Source organism: Bos javanicus, chromosome 22, assembly GCF_032452875.1.
Source record: "Bos javanicus breed banteng chromosome 22, ARS-OSU_banteng_1.0, whole genome shotgun sequence".
Lineage (NCBI taxonomy): Eukaryota > Metazoa > Chordata > Mammalia > Artiodactyla > Bovidae > Bos > Bos javanicus.
Window position 1 is genome coordinate 56,462,391 of NC_083889.1, and position 14,588 is coordinate 56,476,978.

General features: G+C 55.6%; 1 protein-coding gene across 1 annotated transcript in view; it reads right to left on the reverse strand.

The window, feature by feature from the left end:
* The window catches only part of CAND2 (cullin associated and neddylation dissociated 2 (putative)), a 28,402-nt gene extending 14,286 nt beyond the window's left edge, over positions 1-14,116 (reverse strand). The window contains exons 1-7 of the mRNA XM_061397152.1: positions 13,973-14,116; positions 8,810-8,953; positions 5,493-5,647; positions 4,668-4,791; positions 2,832-3,097; positions 1,334-1,439; positions 1,012-1,154 (exon numbers count right to left, since the gene is read on the reverse strand). Coding sequence (XP_061253136.1) covers positions 1,012-1,154; positions 1,334-1,439; positions 2,832-3,097; positions 4,668-4,791; positions 5,493-5,647; positions 8,810-8,953; positions 13,973-14,040 — 1,006 coding nt within the window. The 5' untranslated portion in view covers positions 14,041-14,116. The remainder of the gene's footprint in view (positions 1-1,011; positions 1,155-1,333; positions 1,440-2,831; positions 3,098-4,667; positions 4,792-5,492; positions 5,648-8,809; positions 8,954-13,972) is intronic.
* Positions 14,117-14,588: the final 472 nt, after the last annotated feature.

Genomic DNA, 14,588 nt, shown 5'->3' on the forward strand with positions numbered 1-14,588 from the left:
GGAGAAATATCCAGAGCTCCTAGATACTAACAAGAAAATGTCCAGTCTCCTTGGCCTGCGACTTGAGGCCCCTACATGCCTGTCCAATCTCATCTCCTGCCACTGCATCTCGCTCCGAGTGCCCCACCGGGGCCTAAGTCTCTCGCCTCCATCAGTGCCTCCAGGGTCCAGGGGCATCCCCCTGAGTGACAGACAGGACCACAGGCACAGAAGGAAAGAAGCTATTGAGTCCATTCCCCACCGAGGCATCTCTCCCTGTCAGTGCCAGTCAATCCATCATCAGAGCTTCACGTGGCTGGGGTAAAGCAATGGCTCTTGGACACTGTAATTCAAAGGGTACAGAGGGACTTCCCCGGTGGTCCTGTGGCTTAAGAATCCACCTAGCAATGCAGGGGATGCAGATTCGATCCTTGGTCAGGGAACGAAGTCAAGATCCCACATGACTTGGGGCAATTAAGCCTGTGCGCCGCAACGGAGCCCACATGCTCTGGAGCCTGCACACTGCAATGAAAGACCCCGCATGACACAGCAAAGATCCCACGTGTGGCAACCAAGACGATGCAGCCAAATAAATTTTTAAAAAAAGGTACAGAGATGGCAGCATGAGATGGGGGAGTCTGGCAGACATAGCTTCAAGGCCCACCTATGCCACTTCCTAGCTGTGTGATCTCAGGCAAATCTCTAAGTCTCAGTTTTCTTGTCTGAAATATGGGCATGATAATAAATATCAGGTTTTCCAGGTTCATCGTAAGGAACATGAAATAAGAGGGCACTTTGGACATCACGAGATGCTCAGTAAACAACAGCTATCACGACTCGCTTGTGATCTGTGCAGTCAGAGAGTGTGGGGATGACAGAGGATCTAGATTTCCAAGGGTGGGACTGGAGCCCCAGGAAGAGTTGGGATCAGGATGGGGGGCACCAAAGGTGTCCCCTGTCTTCGGCTGGGGGATTCATGGGGAGGCTGAACCCGTTTCCACCCACCAGCCCAAGGACAAGTTGGCTACCCACCTTGCTCACTGAACTCGCTGTCCTCAGTCTCCATCTGCTCCTCGTCCTCGTCACTGTCGTAGTTATAGTTGGGGTCGTGCTTCACATACTGGAGGCAGAGGCTGGTCACGTTGGGCACGTGAGGGCCCATTTCCTTGGGGCACCTGTGGGTGGGATGGGGGAGGCTCTGCTGGACCCAGGCAGGACAGGGTGGGGGATGAAGCCCAGGGGTGAGCCCCGAGATCTAAGTGCTTTGAGACCAGCATCTTGTGCCCACTCCATCCCCACCAACTTCTCAAAGAAACCCCAGGGTCCCCATTTCTAGGACCCCCGCTGCACCTACTTCCTCAGGAAGGCCTCAAAGGCCTGGAGGCAGGACTCCCGAAGTTCGTCATCGTCCAGGTTGCAGAACTCCTCCACCAGGGGCACCAGGCGGTCCAGATGGGCCCCTGCAGGACCAGGTGGGTCACTGAGGCGAGGCCAGCCCATCTCCTGGGCTCTCCCAACCCATGGCAATCAGCCTGTGCCTGTCCCTGCCACCTTGGCCACTGCAAACTGTACCTCAGAGGCTTCAGCAGATGTGGGTTGTAGCCCTGACTCAGCCCCATCTAAGCTATGGGACCTTGGACACAACACAACCCTTGTTTAACCTCAGATTACTCATCTTCACAGTAGGGAGAACAGTGCCCACCAGCCAGAGTTTGTCAAGATTATGGATAAAATGCAGATAAAGATCTGCCTGGCACAGAACAGGCACTCAATAAGTGGCAGCTGTTGTCAAAACTATTACTCATGTTCTTGATTATTCCCTGTGCTAGGCTGCAGCCCTGGGTGAGGAAAGTGAGGAGACGGGCACCGCTCTTATAGACCAGGCCAGAGGGGCCCCCTGCCTGGTCCCTGGGCTTCATAAGGAACTCCAGCTAAGCCCTTCTCCAGCTACACCCTTCCCTACTTTCCTGCCCAGTCAACCCTGAACCCATGTCCGGTCCTGTGCAGGTCTCTTTTCCAGGTCCACGCTTCTGAGGGTGGCTGCCATTGGGGAAACGTGGACAGATCTGGACTGCAGGCTGGGGTCTCCATGTGTGCTTGTAAGGGCCCCTGCAGGGAGAGGGCCAGAGGGGCAGGAGGGCACTGTGGCCACTCACTTACACTGCCTTGTTCTAGCCCAGACTAACTCCAAGGAGTTTGAGAATAAATTCAAACCTGATCGCTGAATTCCATTTCTAAAAAACTAACCTCTGGTGACAGAAAGGAGATCAATGGTTCCCTAGGGTGGGGCCTGGGAAGGATGTGCTGCAAAGAGACACAAGGAAAGTTCTAGGGGGTGATGGAAACGTTCTGCATCCTGATTGTGGTGGCAGTTTCACTGGTATATGGAAAGGTCGAAACACACTCAAGTGCACACTTTAACTAGTGTGCTGTGTTGTACACACGTCATCCCTCAATAAAAATTTTTAAAAAATTAAAACCTTGTTAATCACCTAGGTTGTTATTAAGGTACAGTTGTCAAAATAGGACGACAAAACATATTTTACTTAAGTCTGGGGGCATGACTTAGAGTTACCCGTGCGAGCTTCTGGGTAGGGCTCAGAAGCAGGTCAAGCTCAGGGCCCACCTGGCTGCCTCTTGAGCCCACCCTTTCTCTTCCAGGTGCTCCAGCCCCACCCCGGCCCCGCCCCTCTCCTCCGCACCTCCCCACCCAACCACATCCCCTAACCAAGGAGGTAGCGCACCCAGGCCTTGCCCCTTAGCCCAGGGCCCGCCCCTCTCCTAGCGCCCCGTCCTTAGCCCCACCCCCCGCCACGGGGCCCCGCCCCTCACCGTGGGCCCCGCCCCCTTACCCAGGCGGTGGCCTGCCTGGCGGCCAATGCTGCCCAGACACTGGATGAGGGTGCGGATCGCCGTGGGGCTGGCTGGCGCGCGTGGGCCGGGCAGCTGGTCCAGCAGGTGGTCGGCGAGCTCCACGAAGAGGTCGGTGCTGCAGGCGGCCGCCAGGTGGCCGAGCGCCCCAACGGCCCGCTTGCGCACGGCCAGGCGCGGACTGCTCAGCTGCGGCAGCAGACAGTGCAGGAGGCTGGCGTGGAAGGCGCCCAGCGGAGCGCCCAGCCTGGGGAGCCGGAGGGGGCGTCGGGCGGGGCCCACCCGGCGGGCAGCCTGGGCCAGGCACCTCCCCTCTCCCTATGGGCTCCTGGCTTCTTCCCCGTTATGACAACCCAATGGCCCTAGGTAAACAGGAAGGTACCCTGCAACTGTGTGAAGTGATTACTTATTATCACAGGAGAGGAAGCAGAGAGGGGAAGGGTTTTGCTCAAGCCCACTCTGCCCACCTGGGGAGGAAGCCAGATGTACTGGGGCTGGGGGACTCCAGTGAGCTTTCCCGACTTTCCCCGAGTCTGGGCCTTGCCTCAATGCTCATCCTCACTCACTCACACTCACTGAGGCCAGACCGATCTCCAGGGTACCTCTGCCTAACTCCTCCAGTGGCTCCCCAGTGCCCCTGGGATGAGCTGAGCTCCGGGCTCAAGGCAAGAGGGAACGGCAGAGAATGGTTTCTGCACACATAAACGCAGCCCATGCCCACCCTGGCAGCTCCCATCCCTCCTTCAAGCCAGGCCTGTGCCTTTCCCGTCCCATACATGAAACCTTTCCTCTCACTCCACACATACACATTGACCTCACCCTCCCATCTCTCTCTGTCCAGCACAGACCTCTTTCCTGGGTTTCATTTATTCATTTGCTCACCTACTAGAAAAGCTATGACACCCTACATGATACCCCACAACCTCCAGGGACCCCATGTCTTCGATGGCCTCTGTCCTCTGGGCTGAGGGCAGCCTGCCCATCCAGGGTCCCCCTATGCCTGCCCACGCCTGGCCAAGTCCTACCCACCCTTGAAGAGTCAGCTGACTAGACTCGCTCTGGGAAGGTTCCCCCTTCCTCAGTCGGGTGAGGGTCTCCTCCTCCGAGCTCCTACTGGTCCTGCTCTTAGCCGTGCTGCTGTTCTTACTGCACTCACAGGTTTACATGTCTGTGAGCTTTTCCCTGCTGCTGCTGCTGCTGCTGCTAAGTCACTTCAGTCGTGTCCGACTCTGTGTGACCCCATAGACGGCAGCCCACCAGGCTCCCCCGTCCCTGGGATTCTCCAGGCAAGAACACTGGAGTGGGTTGCCATTTCCTTCTCCAACGCATGAAAGTGAAAAGTGAAAGTGAAGTCGCTCAGTCGTGTCCAACCCTCAGCGACCCCATGGACTGCAGCCTTCCAGGCTCCTCCGTCCATGGGATTTTCCAGGCAAGAGTACTGGAGTGGGGTGCCATTGCCTTCTCTGGAGCTTTTCCCTAGAGGCGGCCAAGACCCAGCCAACTCCATCCTCCCAACACTGGTCTAGCACCTGACATTTTTCTGGTAGGTGTTCAAATCTTGAGAAGCTGAATGAATACTTTAGAAAAGTGTAGTGCAATTGAAAACACTGGCCCAGCTATTAGGTTCCTCATGTCCTGACTGTAGTGAGGAGAACTCGTTGACAGTCAAGTTCTCCTGGGACACTACTGGGGCAATTAAAGGCCCCTGAGCACAGGGCCTGTGGTACAGTAAGTGCCTGCTCTGTGAAGCTGAGTCCCTCCCTATGCCTTTGCCACCCCTCCCTGCCATCCTCATTGCTCAGGGTGGCCTCCCGCACCTGCTCAACATGTCAGAAAGGATGTCCAGGGCTTCCAGCTGCACGGCCACGTCCTCCTGCTGGGCGATCGCACTGGTGAGCTGGCCGGTGATCTTCCGGCACACGTTGGAGGCCAGGCTGGAGCCTGCACAGAGCGTAAGGTGGGCACGGTGAGGCCCAGGGTCAGCCTCCACCTGTGGCTGGCCTTTGCTCTGGTTGCATCCCTGAGGCCACATCCCCCACCCCACCCCCAAATGGTGCTGACCAGAGAAGCCAGGACGTCCAACGTCCAAGGTGTGACCCAGGGTCCGGCCAAACTAAAGGAGACAGCTGGGGAGCTGAGGAACCAAGGGCAGACCTGCTGGCTGGCCCACCTCACATCTGACCCCTGTGCCCTCTGCCTTCCAACGAGGAGTCTTTCCCAGACCCCTGGCGGCCTGGAGGAGCCAGATGACCATGTTCTGGCCAGTGAGATACAGGTCAGTGTCTTCTGGGGAAACATGCACTTTTCTTATAAAGGGCAAGAGACCTGGGGAGAGACTTTAGTCCTGTCCTAACTGAGCTTCTCAGTAAATTGCTGCAAAAATGGAGTGGCTGATCCCTTCAGAGTTAAGCAAGAAAAGCAACTCCCCATGTCTTCAAGCTGCCATTAGTTAAACTGTGTTAACTGCAGAGTCTAAGAGCATCTCTGAAACACAGCCATGAAGTTAAGCAGACGTGAGTCTGAATCCTCTGCTATTTACCAGGCTGACCTGGGGTAAGTCCCTAAACCCTGCTGAGCCTCTGCTTCTTCAATCATAAACTAGGACAAATAACAGAAGCATCTGGTCCCTGGGACCTGGGTACCTGTGGCCGCAGTGGGGAGCTCCGACAGGACGGTCTTCAGGCCGATGCCAGCGATGTCTCGGAGCTGCTCCTTGTCTGACCGCATGTTGGCACAGAGGGCATCCACGATGGTCTCCACCTGGTACTCCTTCACTTTGCCCACCAGAGGGCCCAGGCTGAGCAGGGAGGGAGGGACTGTAAGAGCCCAGGCTCAGCCCGAGTTGGGGTACCCCTTAGGCCCCTTCAAGGCTGTGGGGCCACATGTGCTGAGGAAAAGACTCAGATCAACAAGGGACTCCCTATTTTGCCAGAAAGAGAGGGACAACCCTCTGGCTATGCTGACCTCATTCCTGACGCCTCCCAAACCTGCATCTCCTCCTGGATGCATCTCAGCACATGGCTAAAACATCCAACCCAGGAACCTCAGTTGGAAACCAAGGAATGCCCCAGAGCAGGGTTCTCAAACTTCCACGTGTATCACAATCTCCTAAAGGACTCCTTCAAATAGAATGAACCCCAGATTTTCACACCACCCCAGATTTTCAGACTTAAGGGGTCTAGGTAGGGGCCTGAAAATTTACATTTCTAGCAAGTTTGCGGTAGATGGTCCAGGGACCACACTTTGAGAACTTCTGCCTTAGAGGCTTGCTTCTCCAAGTGTGGTCACAGATCAGCCTCATCAGCTCTATCTGGAGACGCAGAGATGCAGAGCTCAGGTCCCACCTGAGAGCTCCTGGACTAGAATCTGTGCTTCAACAAAACCGCCAGGTGACCGGAAAGCACATTAAAGTTGAAGAATCGCACAAGGGCTCCCAAGGCGGCTCGGTGGTAAAGAACCCGCCGGCAAATGCAGGAAACACGGCTTCGATCCCTGATCTGGGAAGATCCCACATGCCTTGAAGCAACTAAACCCAAGCACCGCCACCACTGAACCTGTGCTCTGGAGCCTGGGAGCTGCAACTATGGAGCCCGCACGCCCTAGAGCCCGCGCTCCACAGTAAGAGAAGCCACCGTGATGAGAAGCCCGTGCACGGCAACTGGAGAGTCGCCCCCGCTTTCTGCAGTTAGAGAAAGCCCGTGCACAGCAGCAGAGACCCAGCGCAGCCAAAAATAAATAAAATTAATTTCAAATTAAAAAAATAAAAACCGCACGAGACACACTGTTTCTCAGCCTTAAGTCTGCACTGCCGTCACCTGGGGCCTTTTAAGAACGCGTTACCCAGGTACCAGCCCTAGAGTGTCTGAGTTAAATGGTTTCAGGTGTGGTCTGGACACTGGGGAGTTCTGTGGTTTTTTTTTTTTTTTAATTTCCCAGGTGATTCTAATAGGCAGTCAAGGCTGAGGACCTCTGACCTAAGAGTGGTTCCCAGATGGTGGTGTACATTAGAATGCAGATTCTTGGGTGCACAGCCTCATCTGCCTGCCCCGGCCCCACTTCTGAATCAGAATCCCTGGGTGAGGAGCACACAGTTTAAACAAGGGGCTCACATGTCTGCAGCGCACACCAGTTTGCAAAACTCAACTTCTTTCTCGATCTAAGAAATCGCGGGTCCTCCCACTCAACCTCCTATAGCACTGGTTCCCAATAGGGGTAATATTGCTCTGAGGGGTGTTTTGGAAATTTACTGGCAGGCCTTCTATTAGTTATGCTCATCATTGCTATTTAGATGGTACTTCTGGCTTTTATTGAACGGGGAGAGGGGAGGCCGGGTGTGACAGAAAGACAATATTGCGAAACCATGTTTCTTGTCCTGCTGGAGTTTCTAACATCCCACAGAGCAGTCACACAGGTAAAAAGTCTTTCTATAATTATCTGAGTCCAAAATGAAATTATATGTAATTTCATTTTACATATAAACACAAAAATACTTTTTTGTAGCATTTTAATATATACTCTAAAATTTCCAAAACATGCAGTTATCAAGTAACTTGAAGGAAGATTGTAGTTTGTTGTTCTGGGAAACTTTACCAGGAGATGGTCACCATTTCAGAAATCTCCTAAAAGCAATGCCACTGTGCTGGTATTTGAGTCCCCAGCATCCGTACCTGTCTCTACCTGCTTCCTGCCTCAGCGCTGACAGGAAGCCTACACTCTGGTGCAGGCTTCCCATAACTTTATTACACGGCTACCATCAACGTGCCTGAGCATTTATGCACTGAAACACACACGATCTTATTATCAACTGCATTCCTCTTCTTTCTTTACGTGCTGGTTTAGGGCATTATATAAAGTGTTTTGTAATCATGGGTAGAGGCAGGTTCTAGTATGCATGAATTTCATTTCATGGTAAGAAAAGAGTATTTCAGATTATATGTTATAAAGAGGGGTTACTGCTTTTGCTAGTAGGAAACCAGTCCACATGATCTCAATTCCACTGTCAGAGGGATGACCAGACCACAAGCCTGAGCATGTCTTGTTCCCCAGTGAGACTCTTTACTGAAATCCCCTGCTCTTGGGGTCAAGTTGAAATTCACTACCAGCCTAGGATGCCAGGATCCAGCCCACAGAGTACTGTTTTGAGAGACAGTGCCCCAGTTCTCTGTTGACCCCTGCCATTCCTCAGTCTCCTGCCCACCCCAGCACACACACGCACACACGTGTTCTGAACATAACCCATCTTGCTTTTTCAACTCTGGGGGTAACCAGCAGAGGTCTCAGGACCACACATCATGAGGCCAATGGCAAAGACCCCCGTGTTCTTTCACCCCCACCATTTCTGTACATGCCAGCCTGACTTTCCAGCTGCCAGCATTCGCATCTGTGTCTGAGGGTTTTCTCTACTTGGAGATATCAAGGAATGCATAACCCCCTGCCTACCCCAGGAGCAGCCCTCAACCAAGGAAAGCTGGCAGCTGGGACCCCCCTGAAGGTCTTGTCCTACACTGCGTTCCAGGGACCACTCCCCGCCCCAGCAGGGTTAAGCGCCCCTTGCCCACAGCGGTACGCTGCTTGAGAAGTCATGTTTATTGCTTTTCTTCCTTCCCTATGGCCCCACCAGCTTCCTGGGATCTCTTCCCTAATAAACTTACACGTGAACCCCTGCCACAGGGTGTACTTCCAGGGGAACCCAGAGCAAGGCACTGTCCAGCTCGACTGGCACTCTAAGGAGTTGCTTGGTCATGTCTGACTCTTTGCGACCCCACAGACTGTAGCCCGCCAGGCTCCTCTGTCCATGGGATTCTCCAGGCAAGAATACTGGAGTGGGTTGCCATGCCCTTCTCCAGGGGATCTGCCTGACCCGGGAAGGTGCTCCAAGAACTTCTCAGCCAGTCTTCTCCCAGCGGCTGGACCCCAAAGGGGCAGGGACCCTCTGGCTCCCAGCGGGGCCGACACTTACCACTTGACTGCCAGGTTCTGCACCTCCCCGTTCTTGTCCTCCAGGAGCCGGAGCAGCATCTTCACCACCTTGCGCTCACTGTCCTCGTCCAGCTGGATGGAGTCCTTCTGAAGCTCCGACATCAGGTCACTGGTGGCCATGAACCTGGGCAGGGAGGGCGGAGGGGCATTGCCGAGCAGGCCCCGGGCCCTGGTGACTTGGGCAGTACCCTTACAGTTTCTCCCAGGAGCACACCTTGATACAAAGGGGCAGTCAAGAGCAGGTGGATTATCTGGGCTGTGGGCACAGCTAGGTCATCACAAGGAGTCCTGTGTGTGAGCATGTACTGACTTCCAGATTCTCTTGTCTGAATACAGCTGGGTCTACAGTCTATGGTTTTTCCACTAGTCATGTACGGATGTGAGAGCTGGACCGTAAAGAAGGCTGAGCACCAAAGAACAGATGCTTTCGAACTGTGGTGCTAGAGCAGACTCTTGAGACTCCGCTGGACAGCAAGGAGATCAGACCAGTCCATCCTAAAGGAAATCAACCCTGAATATTCATTGGAAAGACTGATGCTGAAGCTGAAGCTCCACTACTCTGACCACCTGATGTGAAGAAGCCGACTCACCGGAAAAGACCCTGATGCTGGGAAAGACTGAGGGCAGGAGGAGAAGGGGACGACAGAGGATGAGATGGTTGGATGGCATCACCAACTCAATGGACATGAGTTTGAGCAAGCTCCGGGAGATAGTGACGTGCTGCGTGGGGTGGCAAAGAGTAGGACATGGCTGAGCGACTGAACAATAGCTTCCGGTGACAGTACCTGGCTCAAGGGGTGACAGCTGCCTCTGGGGGTGGACACACACTCTCCAGGCCTGCAGGATCTCCCCAGGCCCACTGCACCTGCTTACTGGCTCTTGCAGGCACTTGACAGCAGCAAGGCGAGATGCAGTGAAGTCCAGATCAGAGAGTGGGCGGCCCCAGAAAAAGAGTCAGGCTTTTGATCCCCCATCAGCCTGGTTTTCTAGCTTTAGCAAGTCAACCAAGAATCTCCCCCAGCCCTGCACCTCACAACCTGCCCAGCCAAGGCTCCTAGGGCAAAACTGGTCACAGTAGGATTCCAGCCTCATCTTTGCAGGCTCAGACCTGCTGCTGGATGTCACAGTGGGCCCCAGGGCCCCTCAGGCAGGAGGGCGCTTGTCAGTGTCACAGCTGTTTATCTTTAACAGCTGGGATAAGCCTCAAGCTGCTGAGAGACGGAAGGAGGTTAGGCTGGAGGCAGGGAGAGGGTGGCAGGGTTGACAATGCCCACCTCTGGGCCTGCCTGCTGCAGAAGCAGCAGCCAAGGTCAGATGAAGGAAGAGATTTGGATCTGAGCCAGGACAAGGCTGAGGGTATGGGCTCCCCAGGTGGCCCAATGGTCAAGAATCTGCCTCCCAATGCAGGAGACGCAGGTTCGATCCCTGGGTTGGGAAGATCCCCTGGAGGAAAAAATGGCAACTCACTCCAGTATTCTTGCCTGGGAAACCCCATGAACAGAGGAGGCTGGTGGGCTACAGTCTGTGGGGTCACCAAGAGTCGGACATGATTAAACAACAGCAACAAGGCCTGGGGTAGCCACATGCACTCCTAAGTCTGTCCAGGTGAAGGGATGTTCAGAGAAGGCAGGCGGGACCCTGAAGCTGAGTTTCTGCTGCAATTTGTAGAGACCCAGCTCAGCCTGGCAACCCAAGGGATGTGCTCCTTTGCCCAAGATGGGCCTCCTGCCCCTTTCTTTCTTTTCCACCTATCGAACTCCTATTCATCTGCCAAGGGCCCAACTCAAATGTCCCAGTCTTGGGGAAGACTCCTCTCACCATCCTGCCCTATCCTCCACCCACAGTCTCTAAGCACACTTGGTCTCCCTGGACAGGAACCTCTCGGATACCCTGCTCCCCTTCATTATAGCACCTCTCACACTGCACTACAAGCTTGGTTACCAGTGTCTCCTCCATTTAACATGAACTCATAGAGCCCTGTCAGTTCATCTCTGAGTCTCCAGGCCCAGCAAACAACTAGCCCAAAGAGGCCCTGAGCGGGCAGGGTGAGGGCAGGAGGGGGAGGAGGGTTAGAGTCAGCCCCTAACAGAGCTCAGAGCCAGAGAGCTGTGTGGAGATCCAAACGCTGAAACCCATTCGTCTGAAACATGCTCCAGCATTTCAGACACTGCCAAGTTCCTGCAAATACTCAGCTCTCAGACATATATTAATACATGTGTATATGTGTACGGTGGTGGTAAGAAGGGCAAAGAGGAAAGGGTATAACTTGGTAGATAGGAGCTTGGGCACTGAAGTAAATATACTGGTCATGTCACTTACCACCCAGGTGACCTTGAGCAACTGGCTCCTCTCTCAGCCTCAATTTTTCCTTTTACAAAAATGGGACTTTTCTTTGCCCCACTTCATAACATCACTGGGAGGTTGTAATGGGACAACCAGCTCTTAGCATGAGGCAGGTGAGGAAACTAGGCTCAGAGAGGTTGCAAAGAACCCAGTTGCATTGTCACCCAGCAAGTTGGGAAAAGAATCAGCCTGCCATTCAGCTCTCCTGGCTCCTCAACCAATACTACTCTGTGTTTTCAACAAATGATGTAGCAGGGACTTCCCTGGTGCTCCAGTGGCTAAGACTCTGCTTCCACTGCAGGGGGCCCCGGTTCCATCCCTGGGCAGAGAACTAGATCCCACAAGCTGCAACTAAAGATCAAAGATTCCGTGTGCTCCCACAAGGTGAGACCCGGCATAGCCAAATCAACAAAGAAATATTCAAAAAAATGATGCAGGAATTCCTGCAAGATCCCTCAGTTTACTCGTTTCACTGCTGGAGACTGAGTGGGAACAGAACAGCCCCCTGCTCACAGAGTGGGGACTGGGAACTACGGGGATGGAAGATTCCCTCCACCTGCCCAGGACCCCCACTTGCAGTCACCACCTGCCTCCAGGAGCCAGAGGACACAGTCTCAGTTTCATTCCAGAGAAACCCTAGAGGCGACTCAGCTGAAACACTGGGCCACATGGGTGCCTGGACAGCTGGTCAAGCAGGACCCAGCCCCCCTGGTATTTGGACTGTAAAAATAGACACCATCCTCATATGCTTGGGGGTGGTTTTAAGTGTTCTCAGGACCGCTGGCAGAGCAGACTGGGCGGGCTTCTCAGGCTCCAGTTGGCAAGGCTGATTCCCTCTCCTGGAGCCTGGCCCCAAGGCCCTAGACAGTGGGGCACATCCCCTCGGCCATCGGCCGGCTGTGTGACCTTGAGCAAGTCACTTCACCTCTCCAAGCCTCTGGAGACCAGGAAGAACAATCACGACCACGCAGGCAGATGGGAGGACTGAATGAGATTATACTGGACAACAGGGAGCCTGGGACACAGAAAACCTTCACTGAGCACCTGCTGTATACCCAGAACAGCCTCCGAGACACAGAAGGAGAGTATACAGTCCAGTGGTCCAGGGGCTCCGGGTCTCCCAGGCTCCAGAAGAGAAGGCAGCAGAAACGTAGGACGGGCACTGGAGGCATCCCAAGGAGGCGATGACTGAGTAGGAGCTAGCCTGGTGAAGCAGGGAAATGAAGGGACAAAGAACTTCCAGGTAAAGGCCCAGAGCAAAGAGACGCTGCAGCCTTCTGATATGCACAGGATCACAACAGTGTTCCTGGGGCTTCCCTGGTGGCTCAGGGGTAAAGAATCCATCAGCCAATGCAGGAGATGCGGGTTCGACCCCCTGGGTCGGGAAGATCCCCTGGAGAAGGAAATGGCAACCCACTCCAGTATTTGCCTGGAGAATTCCATGGACAGAGGAGCCTGGCGGGCTACAGTTCACGGAGTGGCAAAAGAGTCAGACACAATTTAGCCACCAAACAGCAACCACAAATTAAGCATTCACCTGGTGCCAGCATCCCACATATAGCTAACTCTTCACACCAACCCTCCAGGTGAGTTGCTATTATCCCATTTCACAGAGCTTCTGAGACTCAGAGGGATTAAGCAGCTTGTCCGAAATCATACCGCCAGTAAATGACTGGAGGCAGGATCTGAACCCAGGACTGTGGCTCTGAGGCTCTACTAAAGCGGGGTGTCTACTAAAGGGGGGCTGTGGAAGAATGAGTTGCTGAAGGCGGGGGTCAGAGCAGGAGGGCAGGGCCTCAGTCTCCTCCCTAGTCAAGAATCAGACAGCCTTGCCGAAATCTCATCCTCTGTGTTAGACTGACCTGGATGTGGACGCAGATTCTCCACTTCCTAACTCTGTGACCGCACCTGAGCCCTTTCTGCCTCTGAGCCTCACTCTCCCCATCTGTAAAATGGGGTAATTGACCGAATGCTCAATGGGTAGGCGTGGCTATCTCCTCTGAAAATTTCTTATAGCTCAGAGGGTCCAGAACAGGCTCCGTGATCATGGGCCAACCCTTTTTCCCCTCCTTGGGCCTCAGTTTCCCCAGAGGAGGAGGGGGTTGGAGTTTTTGTGGGAGTGGCCCACAAAAACGTAGAAGCCCCCATCCGAAGCATCACCTACCCGCGTCTGCAAAGCCACTCAGCCCAGCCCCCTCCCGCAGGCAGGGTCGGAGCAAACCCGCGAGGGGAGGGAAGGGGAAAGGTTACCCCTCTGAAGTGCGGGGGTGGAGGTGAGGTCGCTGAGAGGGGGCTGAGCTGAGGGTTCCAGTGAAAAAGTCAGCCCTGGGGGCTGGAGTCCCGGGAAGGGAACGGGTTTCAATGCGGAGAGGAGGAGGCAGGAGAGGCCGAGGGCTTCAGCGTGGGTTGGAGAGGAGGGCCGGGGCCCGTGGCACGCGCGGAGAAATGCGGGCTTGGGCAGAAACGCAAGAGAGGAGAAGTAGAGACACGGGGCGGCCGAGGGCCGAGCGGTGGGACGGGAGGCAGGGGCTGAAGTTTGCGCGGTGGGAATCGCAGCTGGGCTGGAGTCCCGGAGAGGGCCGGGCAGCGATCCGCGGACAAGGGGCGCCCTCCCAAACCCCAAGCTCCGGAGCGGGGCGCAGAGGCGGGGAGGGGGCGTCTCGGGGGGCGGGGTGGAGCTCCGGGAGGGATGCGAGGCGGGGGCTGCAGGGTCCCGGGGGGCAAGGACCGGAGCTCCAGGAGGGGAAGGCCGGGGGTTCAGGGCGGGGCGGCCCGGCGCGGAGCCCCGCCGCGGGCGCACCTGAAGTCCTTGTCGCTGGACGTCATCTTCTCCAGGAGGCTGGAGATGTGGAAGGCGGCGGTGCTCATGGTGGCTGCGCCGCGGGGCCGCCGGCGGGAGGGAATATGGCGGCGCGGGCCCCCTCCCCCGCCGCGCGCTGGCTGCGCTCAGCGGACAGAAATAGCCGCCCCCGCCCCGCCCCGCCTGCCGGCGCCGCGCTCGCCGCGGCCGCGGCCGCCGCTGCGGGAGGCAGCAAGTGGCAGGCGGGTGGCGGGAGGCGGGAGGCGGGAGGGGCCCGCCGAGGGGCTCGCGGATCCCTCCCCGGCGTCCTTGTAGCAGCCGAGGGCCCATCACCGCTTGCACACTCCCGCGGACGGGGAGCTCACCACCTCTCAGCGGACAGCTCCTCCCTACAATTCCCCGTGGTACCCTGGATCCTGCTAGCGAGACACAGTCACGGTGACCAGAGAGTCTTAGGTGGGAGCCCCCACCTCGGTCAGTTCTGCTCCTGTGAGGCCTTGGCCAAGTTACTTGACCTCTCTAAGCCTCAGCTTTCTCATCTGCAGGCATTCCAGAAACAGGAGCTGCTATTGTCGGTCAAGCCAACCAGCGCACTTCCCATGCGGCCCACCCCAAA